This window comes from Carcharodon carcharias, chromosome 3 (assembly GCF_017639515.1).
Source record: "Carcharodon carcharias isolate sCarCar2 chromosome 3, sCarCar2.pri, whole genome shotgun sequence".
NCBI lineage: Eukaryota > Metazoa > Chordata > Chondrichthyes > Lamniformes > Lamnidae > Carcharodon > Carcharodon carcharias.
This window is the reverse complement of record NC_054469.1, coordinates 57340933-57362274: the sequence shown is the minus strand read 5'-3', so window position 1 is coordinate 57362274 and position 21342 is coordinate 57340933. Positions and strand designations below refer to the sequence as shown.

Genomic DNA, 21342 nt, shown 5'->3' with positions numbered 1-21342 from the left:
GTATCATATATGGCATTCCACCAATGAAGACCTGCCATGTGTTCACCAAATTTCACATTCCTAATGGGCCAAAGGGCATCCAATCATTGACCATGAGCAATTGGTGCTTAATATGCCACATCAGAGATTGGAGCACAGAGCTAGGTTGGATCAGTCATCTCACTGAAACTTTAGCATCCCATTCAGGGTTCAAGATGTTACACATATGCGATGCCATCTTGGTCACCTCAATATGTGTGCTAGCATCTCAGGGACAAGGCGGCATCAGTCGCCATGCAAGGAGGTCAGTAAAAACCATGGACCCTTACCGTTTCCAGACGTTTCATCTTCTGAGCTCCAGCAGGAGGGACATGGTCAGGCAGAACCAGAACATGAACAGGAAGGTCAGGAGGAGAGACCCAGATAACAGAGGTGACTTGCCAGACCTACGGTTTATCGTAGAAGAGTCTCCTATTTACAAATGAGCAAGAGGCAATGCTGTGCAAGTCTGTGTTTGTCCTCAGATCTGGTACATCACATATGCCACACTCTTTATGAAGACCTGACGCCATGTGGAGTTGGAGGGTATCCCCTGCCAATGGCTTCAAAGGTGACCACAGCACTCAATATCTTGGCCTCTGGGTCTTTCCAAGGATCAACAAGGGACTTGCGTGGCATCTCTCAGTCCTCAACACATCGATGCATAAAGGAGGTCACAGATGCCCTTTACAGGAGGGCCTATCATTATGCCAGGTTTGCTCTGGATGAAAATAGCCAGGCTACAAGATTCACCAGCTTCGCTGCCATCTCAGGCTTCCCAGGAGTACAAGGTGCTATAGATTGCACCGATGTAACTATACAGGCTCCATAGCAGCAGCCCCTAATGTTTTTAACCCACAAGGGCTATCATTCCAACAATGTACAGCTGTCGTGTGATCATTGGAAGCACATATTGCACGTTTGTGCATGGTTCTCTGGGAGTTGCCATGACTCTTACATCCTGAGCAGACCATAGGGCTTCTGAAGATGCGCTTCAAATGCTTGGACTGCTCAGGTGGCTCAGTCCAATACATTTCCAACAGGGTTTCCCACATCATCGCAGTGTGTTGCACCCTTCACAAATCTGGCAACGCAAAGAGATGAACCCCTGCCAGAGGATGACCTGGAGGAGGATGAGAACTCATCTGAGGATGAAGATCTGGAGGCCCAGGAACCTCAGGAGGCTGCTGAGTCATTATGAGCGCGATCACGCCATGGAGGAAGGAACACGTGAGAGACATGCCCATGGTATGTTAATTGCTGACAGGTTCCAGGAAGTGTACAGTTAAGTGAGGGAATGTGGCTACATCCCTCCTAGCCCTCAATCCCATTTTTGTTCAACTCAGGGGATGTCCACCCACTTGCAGCGAGAACGAGTCCCACATTCTCACTTGCCTCAGGAATCGCCAGGCCATGATCTTTACTTTGGTCGGTGGGGCCCTGTGAGTGAGCTCACTCTGGGAGCTGGGAGCCCACTTAGGAACAAGATCGATGCAAAAGAAGACTTGAAGCCTTGCTGTCATCTAATGATGCAAAACACTGCTACAACTGAGATGTGGACATGCCTAGGGAGCTCCTCCTCCCATGAATGTCTTTTCTTCTGCCTCTAACACTGAGGAGACACAAGTGCTGCAAGGATATCAATGCTGATGAGCTGCCCTCACTCAATGGTGTTCCTTGAGGAAGAAGAGTTAGAAACACTTACATCACACACTTCAAATGAAGATTTAAACACATCTCCCTGACATCGCACAAGGGTGCAGAGACTCGTTCAACTGAGGTTGACATCACAAGAATGCGAATCTCACAGTGGGACACTAACATTGAGTGGGAGCAAGGCTAAACCTTGAAGTAAGAGGATTCCAAAGGACAAAATCACCAGCACCTTCAGTTGACAGGAACATTCACATAACTATCAAATATATTATCAAAAGTACAATTTATTTACATCTAGCACACCCGTGACTCATAAATGACATCAATTTTCTTTTACTTTCCTAACTCTAGTGCTATGCCTGGATATAGCCCTGACATCCGCAGCAGAGGTGGAGGCAGCCTGCTGACTGCTACTGACTGATGTCCTCTTGTGGCTCGAGGCCTGGAGGGCCCCGGCCTGATAAGGGTCACCTGCTTAGAGGCAGAAGCGCCCTCAGCAGCCTGAGAAGCTGGAGTGGATGCGGTCACAGGCAGAGGGAGCTGTGAGTGGCTGCACACCATTGTAGTGTCCTGAGGGGAGGCCCCTGGGGTGTCCAGCTGTGATGCTCATCCTCACTGTGGGTGCCCGAGGGCCCTGCCCTGACTCCTGCAAGAGATGGTGCACCCAGAGGGAGATTAAGGTGTCTCGACCCCATGTCACCTATATCCCGATGGTGCCCACCAGGACGTGTGGCCATGGAGTACGGACCAGGTACAAAACCCGCATGACCTGCTGGACCAAGGTCTCCATGGTGGTTGCCAGCCTTCCCAGGATGACCTTGAGGCACTCGCATGTTGGAGCTATGGCTTCAGATAGAACATGGACGGACTCATCTTTCACTTGCTGAGTGACTGTTGAATGTCTGCCTGATGTTCTGCCACCTGTCATTGCATCTCCAGCATTGGGTTGATGGCTGCTTCTAGAGGCTCATCATCTGACTCTGACTGAATGGGTGGCTGACCTCCAGCAGCCCTCCGAGTGCCGGAGACCTGGGCTGTCCCTGCCTCCATCTGCTCTGGGGACGTGTCAGTGAGGTGTTCCCCAATGAGCCCCAGCCGAATCTACATCTGTGCCCCACTGATGTTTCTGTTTCTGAGCTGGTGGAGGGTGTGTGAGAGTGCTGTGATGGTTCTTCTGAAGCCTCCTCCTTGGATGAGGTCCAGGAGCTCACACTGGTGCTCGACTGGCTTGAGGACCTCGATCTGCTGGTGCCTAGAAAATAGAGTTTCAGTTAATGACCATGAGCTAGTTAAGACTGCACACGACTCACTGCAATTATCATTGAAGTGATGGAACTGTGGATCCGTACAATGTTGGTGGGAGAGGCCACCCTTTCCCACAGGAGCGATCCCTGTTGCCCCAGCCAGCTCAGCTACAGCCTCCTCAAACTCATTGAGCACAATGATGTTGGCTGTCCCTTGCCCAGTTTGCAATCTCTCCTGCCTGTTGTGCACCAGTTTGGCCTGCATGAACAAGAAAGCAAGGTATGTGATGAGAAGGGATGGAGCAGAGGTTGGGTGAGATGCATGTCCCCTGTGTGTGGTGACCCCTCCCCAGAAGGGCCAGAGGATGGAGTGTGAGCAACATCATAGATGGGATGGTGGTGATGTGAAAGTCTGGTGATGAGAGAATGAGTGTTGATAAATGTCCCCTGCTAATGTTGTGTGAGATCTCTGAAGAGAGTAGCCATTTGAATACATGATGCCATGATGAGAGTTTGATATTGGAGGGAGTTGATGGATGACTTATCCTGGTGGGGCAGATGAGTTCATTCATCCTCTTCCTGCACTGACAGGCATTTTGGGCGTGATTGCCAGCCGCGCTGACCTGCTCCGTGACGGCCTCCCAGGCCGGAGAGTTGAGGCTGTTGTACTTCTTGCAGCCATGCCTGAGATAGAGAATGTGCCTTTGCACCTGCAGCACACTGATAAAGGCCTGGAGAGCCTGGTGCATGAAGCCAGGTGCTGCCTTCTTATTCAGGCTCTCGGCCTTCCTCTTCTGGCTACCAGATATTCCTGGTTAGCTGGAGAGAGTGAAATGGTGTGTTGGAATGGCCTCTGAATATGGCACCCAGACCTTTGAACCTGCCAGCTGATGCTGGCTGGGTGAATCAGCTCCCAACGCGCCAAGTGATTCGGACCGATATGCGCCTTTGCATAATTAATGAGCCTCCAAGCACAGAATCACGTGCAAGCTCCCACCATTCCAGACACTGGGGTGGACGCTGCCGAAACCGCCCACCACCGCACTTAGGGCAGGATTTTACAGTCGGCGAGTGGGAGCGGGACCCGCTCGCTGATGTGTAAAATGACGTGGGATGACATCGGGGGGAACTCCCGACATCATCCCGCTCCATTTAAATTTTTAAGAAGGGGAGAGGGGGCACAGCAAAATCAGCTGTCCGTCCGCCTACCTGTCAATGGCCAATTGAGGCCATTGACAGGATCAATTAAGCAATTAAAGGACCTGCCCGTCCAGCCTTAAGGTTAGTGGGCAGGCCAGGAGCCCTGGTGGCAACTAGAGAAAACATGAAACCTCATCCACCGGCGGGATGAGGTTTCATGTAGGCTTTTAAAAATTTTAATTAAGTTGTTATGGAAATTATGAACATGTCCCAACTCATGTGACATTGTCACATGAGGGGATATGTAAAGGAATCTTTTTTGTCTATTCTTAATATTGTTGAAAGTAGGGACAGTCTCCCTGAGGCAGCACTTAGCCTCAGGGAGATGTGTGCGCTCTTTCGTGCGCATATGCAATAGATTTTAGGGACTCCCCCACCCCTCCCGCACAAGGAGCACATAGCACCTCCCTGCGGACGTCACGCTGGGCGGGCCTTAATTGGCCCGTCCACGTAAAATGGTGCCGCGCCTCCGATCAGGGGTGCCAATCGGAAACGCGCCCACATGCGCCAGCCCATCAATTTCTCCCTCGACGGGGGGAAAATTCTGCCCTTATTCTCATTTCTGGAAAATTCCACCCACTGTGTGCATAAGTTTTTCCTCATGTCACTTTTGCTTCTTTCACCAATTACTTTAAATCTGTGCCCACATATCCTCAATTCTTTCATGAGTGGGAACGATATCCCCCTATCCACTCTGTCCAGGCCCTCATGATTTTGAATACCTCTGCAGAAGAGGAGCAGGGGGATATGGGTGGAGAAATAGGATATGGATGGAGAAATGTATCACATAATACTCAACAACTGAAGATTGGGTGTTCAGCTGTTACATGCACTGGATTTATTTTTGCACTTGTAAATCTTTTATAGACGGTATATCTGCCTGTTTTTTTATAAAGCAGCACACACCAAAAATGACCACATACTGCTTTTTCCAAACTGGAGTACAAAACAATATATATAACACTGCTTAACTAGAGGCTGCACTATGTATTTTATTCAAATGATGTAATGGTTGCTTCAAGCAGGTTTTGTTTAGCTTTTTGGCTAATTGGTTTGTTCTTATTAAGATGAAGAATAACAGTCCAGGGGAACTGGATCATTTTCTACACTTTTTGCACACAATGTCAATCCTTTTTATCCTTGGTTCTGTTCCAAATTTCTTAACTGTCCCTTTTTGAAAATGTTGTTTCACAAAAGCACAAAAGTCTCAGAAAGATGGCGGTTTCAATTAAGAAGGAAGCCGAAATAGATTAATTCATAATCATTTTAAAAGTTGCAAATCCATTATGAAATTTATTTATTATTTTTCTTTTAAAGAGAGGTCTATGATATTAAGAAGAAGTCCCAATACTCTGGAGCATGAGGTGGTACAGTATAGCTTGCTGCCATGGCACCTACAGAAAGTGTTTGCCATGTTAGTTCTACCATCATAGGAAGCCACTTTTGGTACCTCACTAAAGAAAGAAAGATAATGGGCCAGATTTTGCTGTCAAATGAGGATGATAGGAATTGCCTTTATTAATGCGCAACTTCGGCAAGGGCCAAATGCATGGTTACACATGCACACATTCGAATGTTGCTGTCCAAGTTGTTCCACTCCACTTTTCGCATCGCAAAAATGGGATCTGCCTCATTATTGAATGCATTAAATGGCATGAAGCTGCTGTATTTGCATAGCAGGTATGAGCTAAACATGCCACAGAAAGTTGAGTCAAGTCATTTCACTGTCTAATTAGTCTTTAAATTATGCGTTAAGTGTTAATTCCTGTGAATCAGCCTCTCTGTTACTGAAAATTAACCATTGCAAGCGTAAAGTCTCATTCTTACAGGTATTAAGTATTGTTAGAGATTTTAAAATTATTAAAGAAATAACCTTTCCTCTCTGCATCTTTTCTCTCTCACTTAATTCAATCTTTCTCTCCCTGTCTTTATTTCTCCTTCGGTACCTGATTTCTGATTCTGTACCTGATGGCAATGAGTTCACCCATGCTAATGTATACTTCCTGCTCAGTCCTTGCACTGTTTATTTTGCAATCCTCCAATCTAATGGTTAAAAAGATACACAGTGTTGCTTGTCCTATTCACTCAGCTCCCAGATTTCCGCCCCCACTACTGCGCAACCTTCCCCCCCAACCACCACCCCACCACCGCCGCCCTTGGTTTTTCCTATTGCAACGTTATCAGTTCACACTTTCAGCAGCTTGGAATGGAAAAACAATGTTAAAAATCTAGATGTTGAAGGGCAAGTCCAACTAACAGCAGACATCATTAGATGCACTTCTACAATGAAAGGCTGTGCCAATCAGTCTGATGGTGTATAATCACAACAACGCCCAATATACAACAACTTAAACAAGGAGCTGCCAGGATAAAGTATATTGGCTTTAAGGTGCAGAATTTTTTAAGGTATTTAAAAACAAATGATTCCTTGCAACTGAATAATGGTAGATTCTTTTGTTCAAATATATCCAAGCTGAAAGTGACTTCAATGTCTTCTGTGCGTTCTCTCTTGACTGAAGAGTCCAATGCAGAATTGCCATGGATGCCCACTGGCAGCTCATGTTGTCACTGCTCCTAGGGGCAACTTCTGCAGCTATGCCGCCTCTGGCCTTCCCGAGCACGTTGGATGTTGCGAGTTTGAAGCATCCTGAACCAAATTTCTGTGCTCACCGCCACATGGGCCAGTCCACTAGTGTTTTCCTAAGAGAGGTGGACTGCAATGCAGGGGTTTGTAAGGCTCATTATTAGGGTATCCTTGTACCACTTGGACTGACCACCTTGATATAATTTGCCCTGAGACAGTTCCGCATGGAAGATCTGCATGGGGATTCTGTAATCATCCATGTGGGAGACATGATCATCTAAGTTGAATTTTCTAGAGGATAGTCTCTGCTGTTGAACCCAGGATGATGAAGGGTGTTTTTTTTTGCAATTTTGTCCTGCCATTGAATTCTCACGATAGAGCTCAGGTGTCTTTGAGAGAAATGTTCCAGAGCTTTGATGTGATGCCTATAGCAGACCCAGGGTTCTGCACCATGCAGCAGGGTGGTAAGGACAATGGCCTGGTAGAATTTGATTTTAGTCTTCAGCTTAATGCCATTCTGTTCTCAGACATGCTCTTGGAGTCAGCTGTAGGCAGAACTTGCTTTCTGGAAGTTTGCACTGATACCTTCATCAATAGTGACATCCCTAGAGAGCACACTACAAAGATATGAGAATTTTTCTATAACCTTGAATTTGGTGCCATCAAAGGTTATGTTGGCTGCTTCATGATGTGTGCCTGGTGATGGCTAAAACATGACATCCTTGAAGACATTGGTTTGGAGATTAATGTTTTTGGCAGCACTTGAAAATTTGTTTGCAATAGCCTGGACAATAATCTGCATACAGAGGTCCTCTGATTACTGTCTCTGTGACTTTGGTGGAGGCATGCAGTCTGAAGAGATTGAAAAGTTTGTTACATTCCCCATGGAGATCAATAACTTTTAAAAAGAAATCAAACTTCCTGTGAGTCACTGAAACGATTACCCAGCAAGATTTCTAGTTTTAAGACCTTTACTGACAGACACAAACTAAAAGCAACATTTACTATACGCTATTTCAGAGGCAACTTATACTCTAAACTACAGAAAAGATCCCCCATTTAACATTTAAAACCAAAAGTCTCCCTCTACAGTTATACTTTACTCTGTTCTTTAAGTTGAAACTTCATTCTCCAGAAACCAATCCAAAATGATTCTTAGCTCTCCTTTCTTTTCTCAGCTGATAATCCCCAAACTTACTTTTAAGGTGTGGGAATCAGATTGTATCGAGGTAGAAAGGCTAATTAGCTATCCTCTCAACCACCACCACCCCGCAAACCCGCCCCCCCTCCCGCCCCCCCCACCCCCCCGCAACTCCATTATATCTTGAAATTAAATAGAAAGATTAAACGGTAAACATTTACCAAACCTGACATTCCTGACACCCTGGGACTTGGAGCCTGACAGCCTATCCACTGTCAGCACAGTTGCTCTGGTTATTGTTTACAACTGTGAATATCTTGCACCTTCTTCTCAGTAAAACAAAATGCACAACCCCCCCCCCCCAGCACCTGCACCACCGCCCCGCACCCCCCACCACACCCCCCCCCCCCCCCCCCCCCCCCCCCCCCACCCCCCGCCCAACTCCCAATACTTAATCTTTAACAACCAAGCCAACTGGGCTAGTTGTCAGCAGAATTCAGAACTGGTCACATGACCCCTTTCATTCTTCTATTTCACCCTTCATTAAAGACATAGACCCAAAATATAACAATCTTATAAAAGCTCACATCTGTAACAAGCTTCCCTGAATGGAACTGAATGTCGATGTCTGTTAGCATGTCCCTGGTGGTTTCCTTAAACATTGCAACAAGGAAGAGGTTGAAGAGTTGTGGAGCCACAACACATCCTTGCTTAATGTTGCAGCTTACGTCAAAGACATCAGACATCCTGCCACAGACACATACACATCCAACCATGCCATCACGCAACAGGCACAGGATATTGACAAACCTGATCAGACATCCTAGCTTGGAGAGCAAATGTCATAGAACAAGTTGACCCACAATGTCAAAAGCTTTAGTTAGATCGATGAACAGTATATATAGATCCTGATATTGCTCATTGCGCTTTTCTTGTAGTCATGCTGAAAACATCATATTGTCTATCCCATGGTTAGCTCTAAGTCCCAACTATGAGCAGTTGCCTGATAAAGAAAGTCTGTCTCTTCTCATTCCACTGAAGAGGTGATAAACATCAATCAAATAACCAAATAAATCAAGATTCCTGGCTAAGATGGCATTCCATCAGAGTTTTGGAAGTATAAAAATGCAGAGCTTGTTAACAAACTTACAATCATCTTCAAGAGTATCTGGGATCAGGAAAAAGTTCCATTGGGCCTTAAAGATGCCAACCTAGTCAGCATCTGGAAGTGGAAAAGATCCAAAAATGCATGTGGCAACTACCAAGGAATAAGTCTTCTTTCAATCGTGGAAATATCCTTACAAGGATCCTTTTGAACCATCTACTACACAGTATTTCAGATGATGTCCTTGCAATTGAATATGACTTCAGATTAGTACTTACCAGCAAACGCATACTACATCTGAACACATGATGTGAGCAGTACAGAGGGAGATATGTTAAGAGCAAATCTCGAGCTGCTGCATGCAAGTGTTCTGACTGGTCAATTACAAGCTGTTCTTCACAAAGGAGACTCAAAAACTGTTGTAAACATTTGCAGTTTTGTTTAAAAACAATTTGCAATTAGACAGGATGAAGGTAAATGGTAGCAGTGCCTAATTATATCATCTGCAGTCTTTATTGTGAAGATACTGCCACAGTGTTATTAGAGAGGACAATCCAGGGTTTTGATCCAGCAATGATGAAGGACTGATGATAATTTTCTAAGTCAAGATGGTGTGTGACTTGGATGTGTGTGTGTGTGTGTGTGTGGGGGGGGGGGGGGGGGGGGGGGCGTGGGGGGGGTACTTTGAAGTGATGGAGTTCACATGTGGCTACTGCCTTTGCCCTTCTAAATGTTGGAGGTCATGGGTTTAGCAGGTGTTGTTGAAGGAGCCTTGGCATGTTCTGCAGTGCATCTTGTAGATGGTACACACTGCAGCCATGTTGTGGAGGGGGTAGATGTTTAAGGTGTTGGATGCAGGGTTGATCAAATGGATTGCTTTGTGCTAAATGGTGTCCAGCTTCTGGAATGGCATTTCTGGCAAGCGGAAAGCATTCCATCACACTCCTGACCTGCCTTGTTAAGGGTGGAAAAGCTTTGGACTGTCAGGATACCCAGCCTCTGACTTGATCCTAATGCCTAATTGCCCTTGAGAAGGTGGTGGTGAGCTGCCTTCTTGAACCACTGCAGTCCCTGTGGTGTAGGCACACCCACAGTGCTGGTAAGAAGGGAGTTCCAGGATTTTGACTCAGCGACAGTGAAGGAATGGCAATATATTTCCAAATCAAGATGGTGAGTGACTCAGAGGGGAACTTCCAGGTGGTGGTGCTCCCATCTATCTGTTGCCCTTGTCCATCTAGCTGGTAGCGGTCGTGGGTTTGGAAGGTGCTGTCTAAGAAGTGAATTCCTGCAGTACATCTTGGAGATGGTACACACTGCTGCTACTATGTGTCAGTGGTGGAGAGAGTGAATGTTTGTTGATGTGGTGCCAATCAAGTGAGCTGCTTTGTCCTGGATGGTGTCAAGCTTCTTAAGTGTTGTGGGAGCTGCACTCATCCAGGCAAGCAGACTTGTGCTTTATAGATGGTGGACAGGCTTTCAGGAGTCAAGAGGTGAGTTATTCATTGCAGGATTCCTAGCCTCTGACCTGCTCTCATAGCCACAGTATTTATATGGCTTGTACAGTTCAGTTTCTGGTCAATGGTAACCCCCACGATGTTGATAATGGGGGATTCCTTATGCACCAAACGTGTTCTTTTCACCTCCAGCATCTGTGCAGTATCACATAACCTGCCACTTTGCAACAGATTTCAATCTCCTCCCTTATGATCCCTGGAATGATAACCCAATTAGTTTAAAATCTTTGCAATTTGATGCCTTGAACTGTTTTTTTACTGAGCAAATGAATGACACTTAAGGTACCTGACGTGCAGCAGGATGTAAAAAAACATTCATTATCTGTCTGACTGTGCACATTGTAGAAAACAAATTTGTTTTGCAGCCTATAACCATTAGCATCTTTGAGATCAGATATATATAACACATGAATTAACTACTGTGAACTTAAGTTTCTGGATAGTTTTTATAAATAACCAGCAGTACTAATTCAATGGGCTTTTGCTTAAACTGACATGAACAAACTGTTACTTTAATAGTCTTATATTGGCTCATTTTTGTTAACATTTTGCAATGACCATCACATTTTTTTCAATTACACAAATGTGGTGATTGAAGCCAATTTATAAAACTAAAGTGTATCATTTTGCTAAAAGTAGGGAGGTTATGCCTCAGTTGTACAGGGCATTGGTGAGACCACATCTGGAGTATTAAATACAGTACTGGTCTCCTTATTTAAAGAAAGATGCAAATGAATTAGAAGCAGTTCAGAGAAGGTTTACTAGACTAATACCAGGAATGGGCAGTTTGTCTTGTGAGGAAAGGCTGGACAGGTTGGGCTTATGTCCATTTGAATTTGAAGAGTAAGAGGTGGCTTAACTGAAACCTTTAAGATCCTAAGGGGTATTGACAAGCTGGATGTGGAGACAATGCTTCTTCTTGTGGGAGGATCTAGAACTAGTGGTCACTGTTTAAAAGGGGTTGCTCATTTAAGACAGAGATAAGATTTTTTTTTGTCTCAGAGGGCATTGGGTCTTTGGAACTCTCTTCCTCAAAAGGTGGTGGAAGCAGAATCTTTCTAAGGCAGAGCTAGATAAATTCTTGATTAACAAGGGGGTGAAAGGTTATGGGGGGGTGGGGTTGGCAGGAATGTGGGGTTGAGGTTACATTCAGATCAGCCACGACCTTGTTGAATGGCGTAGTAGGGTCGAGTGGCCGAGTGGTCTACACCTGCTCCTAATTCATATGTTTGTATGTAAAACATTTTGTCAGGTTAAAAGGGACGTAATTGCGACCGATTTCCAATCGCTGAGGAAGGAAAGTTGTATTTCTGAGGCAACCTGATGAATTTGAATGGTCTCTTTTGGTCGACATTTTCCATCTTTCTGTGCAGATTTGTTGTTTGATTAGACAATAAATGAGCAGCGTCGGGTCTATCACTTTTGCTGGGAATGTTTGCGTTCAGATGACTTGCGACGGGCCCCTGAGGTCACAATTGAATGCTCCGGATCGCGCTCACGGCGCTGTTCTTTCAGCACCAACCAAGCAACCCAACATCACCAAGTAGCTTCTCATCAGCAGTTTATATATATATTTAGATGTATAAAACAGGCATAACTTTGTGCTTAAATTATTCGGCACAGTAATGTACTGGCTATGTGCATATCTAAAAAAAGAAGATACTGCAGGTTCTGGTATTTTATTAAGAGTTGGAACAAAATGCTTGCATGAGAGATGACATCAGGCCAGATCACAGCGCACGGAGATTGCCTAGTGTTTGTGTGAAGAGCCGGGCACACAGTGAGCCCTGCAATTCATGTCGAGGTGCCTCTGTCTGCGCCTCTCCTCTGGCCGCACGGCTCGTCCTGCCCAGGAAGCCGCGGACGAGGCCGCTCACATTGTTTGTTGTGTTGGGAAGTCAGACGGGCGGCAGTGAGCCAGCACCAACACCACCCCCCTACCCCAAATCAAGCATTGATTGACAGGAGTCTACACCAACCAGGGGCGGGGAAGCTCGGATGACGCCGCCGAGCAAGGCAGCAGCAGCCAATGGGAGGGCGGGGGTGGTGAGGGTGGGCGGGGTGTTTGAGGAGCAGCCGGTTAGCCAGTGGCTGTGCTTGGCTGGGGCGCCCGGCGGACACACACACACACAAACACTGAAAGGGTGGGTGGAGTTGTTGCGAAAAAAGAAAGTGTGAAATGAATGCCGCGTCCTAGTGCTAACCCCTACCTCGTCCCTCACTTGATGAGAGCTGCTCTTGCCTCCCGTGCTTTACAGTGAGTACAAGAGATCCCCCGGGTGGCGATGGGGGCGAGAAAAAGTCACCGGGACGGAAAACCCTTCTGCCCCGAGCCCTTTCTGGCCGCGGAGATCTTCACAAGCTGCTGAAGAACATTAAAGAGGCAGCAATGCAATCGGTTGGGATGGAGACGTAAGCGGCTAACTATAGCATCAGTGAGAGAGCCGGGTGACCTGCCCTGCTCCGCTCCTTTCGTGTTGCTGTATTTATAGAGCTGAGGCAGTGTTGACATCTCAGCCCTGGAGGGGGTGCGTTTCTCTGGGGCTGCCCAGGGGAATGTCTAGATTCCATTCTCTCCGTGCCCGCTTCCACATTCGTTTTGCCGCCATAAACTGACTCTGAGGGGAACCGGCTTTGGCAGGCAGAGATGGCTGGCTTCCTGCTGCTGCCTCTGGTCCTTCACATCCAGTTAGGATTCATCCTTGGATCCAGCCCCGGCTTGGACGGACGGTCCGCGCAACAGAGGGAGAAAGTGGACAGATATGAGAAGCAACCGATTTACAACAGACATCAGTCCCCGAACCCATCAAATGCGGCCAGATCTTCCAAGAGCGGCGGCGGCAGCCCACATCAACAACATGACAGTCTGCCCACTCCTATCTGGGCTTTCCTTCACACTGGAGACCCTTCCAAGCTTGGCTATGCTAACTGTACTAAGAGATACCAATTGTCAAATTTAAAAGAGGCCTCTGATGCAGTGAACATCCACCCATCACTCCACAGTGCCATGGACACCGTAGTCCATGCCACCAATTTCTTAAATATGATCTTACAAACTAATGGGGTTCGGGAGCTGACCATTAAGGAGGATATTGAGTGGTATCACGCTCTAGTTAGGAGTATTCTGGAGGGCGACCCCAAAGTCCATCGAGCGGTGGTGACTTTTGATGTCCAGCCATTCACCTCCCCTCCCCAGCTCTTCCTCCAGGCCACCAGGATAGACAACCAGATCTTCCTTCAAGATCTGTCAGCCGGCGCTCGTCACTTGGCGAACCACAGCATCGAGACAGAGTGGTTCAACCGCCTGAAACAGCAGCGCTCCCCCGAGTCTTACCTTCATAGGAAGCTGCTGAGGGATGAGTTGAAGTCGGTCCATTCCTCCATGCGGAAGAGAGGCATGAGGTACCTGGTGGATAAAACTCACATCAAGTGGTCGGCGCCCTACCTGGAATGTGAACACGGGAAATACAAGCCTCTGTGGCTGCTGACTCTCTCCACGTCCTTTTACGGGTTGAAGCCGGATTTCAAGCCCGAGTTTAGGTGAGCAGCTCTATAACAGAACCCACAAGTCAGTTCAGACCAAGATCTTGTCAGCTCTGTACAGATCCACACAGCCTCCAACTCATGTAACAAGTTAGGAAATATAACATAGCCTCGCCATATGAAATGCACTTCTTAATGTTTTCAAAGCTAAATATATTGTCTTTTTCTCTATTTAGTCAGACATTTGATCTGATTGTTGTGTGTCCGTGGCGGGGGAAATAACATTCTTGTTGGTCAGAGAGAATTTTTTTGGAGAAATGAAAGAAACAGTTTGGAAAGTGTTCTCTCAGTGAACTTTCATCTTGTACACAGAATGTTAGAGGGCAAGTGAAAGAGACACTCCGATACCGGAACAGCTAACCTAGTAATGTCCACAGGAGAACTCGGACGTGTTTGTCTAAATGATAATTCCGCGAAACACCAGAAAATGCACTTGTGCTCGTGTGGGGAGGGTCCGCGGGGGAAGCGTCTTGGAGTCTTTCGGGGATCATAACTGTCCTTCCTCTAAATTTTTCAAATAAAGCGTCTTTAAATGTATCTCCTGGAAAGAGAGGAATGGCCAATTCGACACGTCTCAGTGTTTGTGGAGACTAGAAACGCTGCATTTCATAGCGGAGTAGCTCGGTTTATTCCATCTTAATAATATGTCAAATATTGAACTTGCACGCACTGGCAGACTGTTTACTATTGCTACATTTTACAGATATGAATGGGCTCCATTAGATGACGTAAACACGCCTAAAACCATTAGCAGCCGATTTCCATTCTAGATGTGATTTGTGTCAATGGCCTGAGATACAGCCCAGACACAAAGCGTGCGAGGAGCCGGTGTAAAGGGGCCGATTTCTTATTAAATGCGCCTTTGGTTTATTTCCAGGCTGCCGGTGGGTTATTTTCGTTCCAAAGTTTGCGTGTTTCCCCCACACTGCCGTTTTTTTTTTACGTCAGTGTGATTGAGTTGTGTTCTCCCTGTAATGTGTCCTGATCCAGCAGTCACAACACAACTGATTCATCTTCACGTTGACGCGTTAACCAGATTGCAAAGCGCCCAATACTCACAGCTTCGGCAACCCAGAAGAAAACTGTGATTATTCACATTTTTTCCCCTCTTTGTTATTAAAGAAATTGTTTTTTCGGGCCTTTCTGGCTTGAAATCTACAATTGATGCGACTCCTCTCCCCGTTTGAGTTGAAATCTTTAAACGCATTGTGCTGTACAAAAAATTTTTACTTGGTAAAGTCGAACGACAGGTTCAGCCTGAAAGTAAATTGACATTCCCCAAAATATGTGCTTGGGTAAAACATGCTGCAGCTGAAGTGAAACCAAGAGCTTGTTTGTAAATGTCATTTTCTTGTTACCTGTATGATCCGCAGATCGGGAGCATTGATTTTTTTTTTGCTAATTTGGCTGTGCTGCTTTGAAATTTTAAGAATATTTTAAAGTGTAATTTCCACCATAATGCAACATAATGCTCATTTTCCCAGTAGAAAGTCTCATTTTAACACATGTCCAGGGCTTTGAGCTGTTGGGAAGGAGCGAAGTGAAAGGTTACCGGAACCAGATTATGGTAATTAGGGACTCACTATGGGTATCACGATGATGGCCATAAACTTCTAAGTGACGCGCTACCTGTTTGCACGGCACCAATAAATGGGATTGTATGTATCTTCTTGGTTTGCGAATTGCGTGGAATAGGGGCGGAACAAATGGCATTTTCCATAAACTCATTCGGAAATTCGATTTGAATTTTGGGAGCTCTCAAGTATTGTATTGCGACTGCTTTCAACACAAGTTTAATATACTCTATTATCCCTTCTTCCCCCACTCACCACCGCAACCCCCCCCCCCCCCCATCACATACTGACATAAAGCTAAAACCTGCGCTTTGAATGGTGTAGTGGCTGCATAATCGAACTTTGAAGTTAAATTCGCCCAAACAGTGGATGATTCATTGATAGAAGAAGTCTTTGACAAAAATAATCGAAAAAAACGGATATTGTACAAATCCGACATTTTTAATCATATGAAGCTCAGTAACACCATTACGATTTCTCTGGTGTGTTTGTGTCTCCTGTGAACTGATTGATAGAGATTGGTTGCTATGATTAGCCAACCACGCCATTATCATTATGTCATGCAACTGGTTGAAGGTGAAGCAGGTGGACTTTATTTTTTTTCAGCTAGCAATTCAGCAAAAAAAATAGCAATTATATAGGACCCCAAACATTGAAAAAAACGTTGAAAGATACTTTTATCTAATGACATTTGACGCGAAGCCACATAAGGAGATATCAGGGGCAGGCGACCAAATGCTTTCTCATAGAGGAAGGTTTGAAGGGGCATCTTAGGGAAGAGGAGAGAGGTGAAGATATTTACGGAGGGTAAATAGAGCTCGAGCAGATGAAAGCACGGCTACCCATTGTGCAGTGATTAAAATTGGGGACGCACATTCCCAATGTTCCTGAAAAGTTTGAACTGAGGATGCTACAGCAGAGTGAATGAGGGCTAACTGTTAGCGAGGAATATACAGACGGTCTGAACTGTGTCATAATTTCCAGTAGCAAAACTAGAACTATTTTTTAGTAGGCTGATGCAAAGCATTGTTTTCTGGATACTAATTTGCTGCTTGTATTATATTAATACTAGCAGGATCTTACATCATGTTGTACAATTACAGTTGTGATATGTAGCTCCTAACCCTGGTCTGGTTCTTTAAGGTCACTGGTCTAAAAGGGAGAATCCTGTTGTTGTGGTTGCTTATAAACTCAAGTCAGTTAGAGAGTAGTTGTAACTGATGTAGCTTTTAGATCTTTTCAAAAAGAGTGTTTTTGCACCTGTAAACAAGTGTGCCATTTGGTGCATGATGCATGTGCATTAGATGAATGATACACGGGGCTTTGTGTTCCAGTGAAAACTTCAATGTTAACCAGTTTTTAGTAAAATTTCAATATAAAAGCACCAGCATTTTTTGCAATTACCTATGACCCTTGTGAGTGGCAAGTGTCCACAGTGATAGGACTTTTAGTGTTTTATAAATTGCTTTCTATGTAATATTCATTGGTTGAGGGCCCCTCACGTGTCATTCAATCATTCAAAATGCTTTCTGAATGAAATCGTCTGCCACATTTTTCCTCAGTAATTGAAGTTTATATTGTACAAAATGAGGGTTTAAACCATTTCTATAATCAAATATATATATATTTCACAATGCCATCATTACATTTATCAATGGAATCATTGTTTATGCCTTTTGTTTGATACCCTTACTAAACTTTGAACTCAAAGGCTTCTTCCAAAAGTCTGATCTTGGCTTGTTATTTTTGTGCAGAATTGTGAAATGAAGCATGTAATACCATTCAGTCAACTGTTTCCTGCTGTAATACCATTTAGTCAACATTTCCTTCATATTCTAACAATATATGCCCAGATGATGTTGGAAAATAATTTGAAAAAAATATATAAGACAAATCTCAAAAATCTTGTTCAAGTTAATTGCTTGTGTATTTTAAGCAGAGATCCTGGGCTGAATTTTGTCGAGGTTGCTGGTATTCCGAAGTTGGGACCATTTCCAGATCCTGACCTCACCGAAGGTCAGAGTGTGATTCACACCAGCATTTTTGCTGGAGACACCCAGTTAGTGCATCACTCCACGATAACCATCCAACAATAGACAGCAGGCACAATCAGGAGATGGGAGATAAAAGTGGTGGAAGTCATTGTAAAGAGCGCCTGTCAACCTTCAAATTGGATTCAACCAGAGTGTCAGCCCTGAGGGACCATGTTATCAGGTCATTAACATGACAGTCTATCAGGGTAGGGTGGCCCCACAGATAAGTGACACCTCTCTATAGGTTATGCTATAGGCAGTGAGAGTGAGGAGGAACATTTTGTTCCTGGAGACTGACATGAGGAAGCAAACTAAGGAGGCATGGCTTGCAGTCGCCAGAGAGGCCATCTGCAGGGTGGTGAGCAGGACATGTGTCCACTGCAGGAAACATTTCAGTGATCTTCTGAGTTCTGGAAAATTGAGTACATGCAAAGCCAAGCTGTCTGCCAGGACGGCCTTAAAGGGATTGCACATGTCTGAACAGGAGGGCATCAAGCCAGGCAGTGTTTAGGAACATTAAGGAGATGTGTGCCCAATGCCCACCCACACGTGATTGAAGGGATCAAAGCTGTGTATGTTTGAGAGGATGGGTTAGTGCAATGTCAGGATTATCACTCCTAATTGTGGATTATGATGGTCAAGTGGAGAAGATAAAAAGATAACTGTAGCTGAAATCCTCACCCTCACATTACAAGAGAAAAAAAAAATCACGCAATATCCACAAGAGAAGCTATTGTGAGGGTGGAGTGTTCAAACAGCAATATTGGTGCCCAGGGAGGAGGAGGATGCCATTGACATTGGAAGGATGGTCGCAGTGCAAGCAGTCAATGGTGAGATTGGTGTGTAGCAGAGAGAGCGAAAGTATATTGATTGCTTCATGAATGAGCCATGGTGCGGCATCTTACTTTGTGAAGTTGTATGCAGTAGGTGCCACTGATGTGCTACCAGCTGTCTGGTGAAGCAGCTGCGGAGAGGAAGGAAGGTGAATAACTGATGTTTTCTCTCTTACGCAGGGCCAATGCTAGAGGATCAGGAGCAGCTACCATGTTTGGGGGGCATGGTTACCTCAGAGGGCGACTTGCCCTCTGAGGAATCACCATCACAGGAGTCAAGCACACCCTCCACTAGTGCAGATACCTGCATCTTGGTGGCCCCGCTGGTGACATTTGAATGGATAGCACAAGGTGAGCATCACAGTGCATGTGAGCAGGAGCAGGAACACGAAATGGAGGCAAAGGAGGTTTGAACAGCTCTAGCCATGCATACCCAACAGCAATGCTGAGCCTCAGGGTCATACACAATACAGGTGCTGGTGGAGCAGCAGCAGGAGATGTTCAGACATCTGGCAGAGTTTCATGAGGCAGTGTGGACTCTTGTGTAGAAAATGGAAGGCTCTGTTCAGGACATGAGCACTGCAATGTCTCAGGCATGTGAGACAATGAGCTCCTCTATTGAAAAAGTGACCTCCCATCATGGAGGGTTAAATGTGGCATGCTCTGAATGGATGCAGGAGCAGCAAATTGGCATGAATAGATTGTATGATGCATTTTGTGTCATTGACCAGTGCATTGCAGTGATGGCACCTCAATGCATGCATGCCCAATCAGATGTTCTCCCGCATTTGGTAAGTGTGGGCATGCAGACAGGCCATGAAAGGGTTGAGGATGATGTGGATGGTACCACTACTGAAGAGACCCCATCTTCTGAAGCAGAACCCTCCACCCCTCTGACTGAGACAAACAATAAGGCTCACATCCCCATGACTAAGGGTGCTCCTGCACAAATGCAGTTGGCACAGAATGTCACAGTGCCACCACGCATATCACAAGCCTGGGAACTGATGCCACTGGAATCTTAGCCACCAGGACTGCCCCCATATCAGCTCCAGCCACAGGGGGAGCACCATGTAGGAACTCTCACAAGAAAGCAGTAGTATCACATTGGCTGCAAGTTCTAAACTTTTTATTCAATACCTACATTTTAATGTGATTAAAACGACTAATGATGAAAAATAACTCATTGTGTGGTTTTTATTCTGGGAAATCGCGATGTTCTGATCTCCATGAGGAGTGGACCTATGTTGGAATCTGGATTGGGCCTGCTGTACATAAACTTGATGTCCGGATTTGCTGCTTCCATTGAAGGATCTGCCAGGCTCAGGAGAAGTGTTTCATAGGATAAAAGGGACAGTAGGAACATGAATACAAAATTGGTTGAGTGACTGGAAACAGAGAGTAGTTAATGTTTTTCAGACTGGAGGAAGGTTTGTAGTGGAGTTCCCAGGAGTCACTTCAGGGACCCTCCCTCTTCCTGATAATATATTAATGACCAAGGCTTTGATGTACAGGGCACAATTTCCAAATTTGCAGATGATATGAAACTTGCAATTATTGTGAACTATAAGGAGGCTATTGGAGAACTTCAGTAGGACATAGACAAGTTGGAGGAATGGTTAGAAAATGGCAGATGAAGTACAATGCAGAGAGGTGTGAAATGATTCATTTTGATAGGAAGAATATGGAAGGACAACATAAAATAAAGGGTACAATTCTAAAGGGGTGCAGGAGCAGAGGGACCTGGGTGTATATGCGCATAAATCATTGAAGGTGGCAGGACAGGTTGAGAAAGCAGGTAATAAAGCATATATATAAAAGCAAAAAACTGCGGATGCTGGAAATCCAAAACAGAAACAGAAACAGAAATATCTGGAAAAACTCAGCAGGTCTGGCAGCATCGGCAGAGGAGAGCACAGTTGACGTTTCGAGTCCTCATGACCCTTCAACAGAACTAAGCAAAAGTAGGAAAGGGGTGAAATATAGGCTGGTTTAAGGCTTTTTTCACCCCTTTCCTACTTTTACTTAGTTCTGTTGAAGGATCATGAGAACTCGAAACGTCAACTGTCTCTCCTCCGCCAATACTGCCAGACCTGCTGAGTTTTTCCAGGTATTTCTGTTTCTGTTTTTGTTTTGTGAGGTAATAAAGCATAATATCTTTGGCTTTATTAATAGGGGCATAGAGTACAAAAGTAAGGAGGTTATGTTAAATTTGTTTCAAACACTAGTTTGGCCTCAACTGTAGTATTGTGTCCAGATCTGGCTGCCACATAGTAGATAAGATGTGATGGCATTAGAGAGAGCGGAGAAAAGATACACGAGAATGGTTCCAGGGATGTGGAACTTCAGTTACGAAATTAGTGCCCTGTCCAGGAGACGGGAATGGCCTCCTTTTGTGTTGTAATAATTCTGTGATTCTGATTCCGGGATCAGGGCACCCCGGCATCCCCTGCCATCCTGGTCCGTGTGTCACCACATGAGTCCGATCTCTGAGTGGTCCTGACATGGTCCTCATCAAAATCCTAATCCTCTGACAGGGTGGCACACTCCCCCCGCCATGGACCTCCTCCAGTTACACTGCGCTCTGAATGGTCATGTTGTGGAGAGCACAGCAGATCACAATAATGCAGGGAACTCTTGAAGAATCACACTGAAGGCTGTCCTACCCTCCCGATAGGTCAAGGCACCTGAATCGCATCTTCAAGAGGCCAATGGCTTGCTCAATGTGAACTTTGTGCTGATACGACAGCAGTTGTATCTGCCCGGTGCCTCTGTTGTGGAGTCAGCAGCCACTAGGCACCCTGTGCCTGTCAGGAGCCATTCACAGAGGCTGTGTGATGGAATGCACAGCTGCAGCATCTGTGACTGCCTCAGGATGAATAAATCATCCCAGCTGA

The 21342-nt window shown here is 45.4% G+C and overlaps 1 protein-coding gene across 1 annotated transcript in view; it reads left to right on the top strand.

Moving 5' to 3' along the window:
- The first annotated feature begins 13109 nt into the window (after positions 1-13109).
- The window catches only part of gpr158a (G protein-coupled receptor 158a), a 641632-nt gene continuing 633399 nt past the window's right edge, over positions 13110-21342 (top strand). The window contains exon 1 of the mRNA XM_041183940.1: positions 13110-14002. Coding sequence (XP_041039874.1) covers positions 13110-14002 — 893 coding nt within the window. The remainder of the gene's footprint in view (positions 14003-21342) is intronic.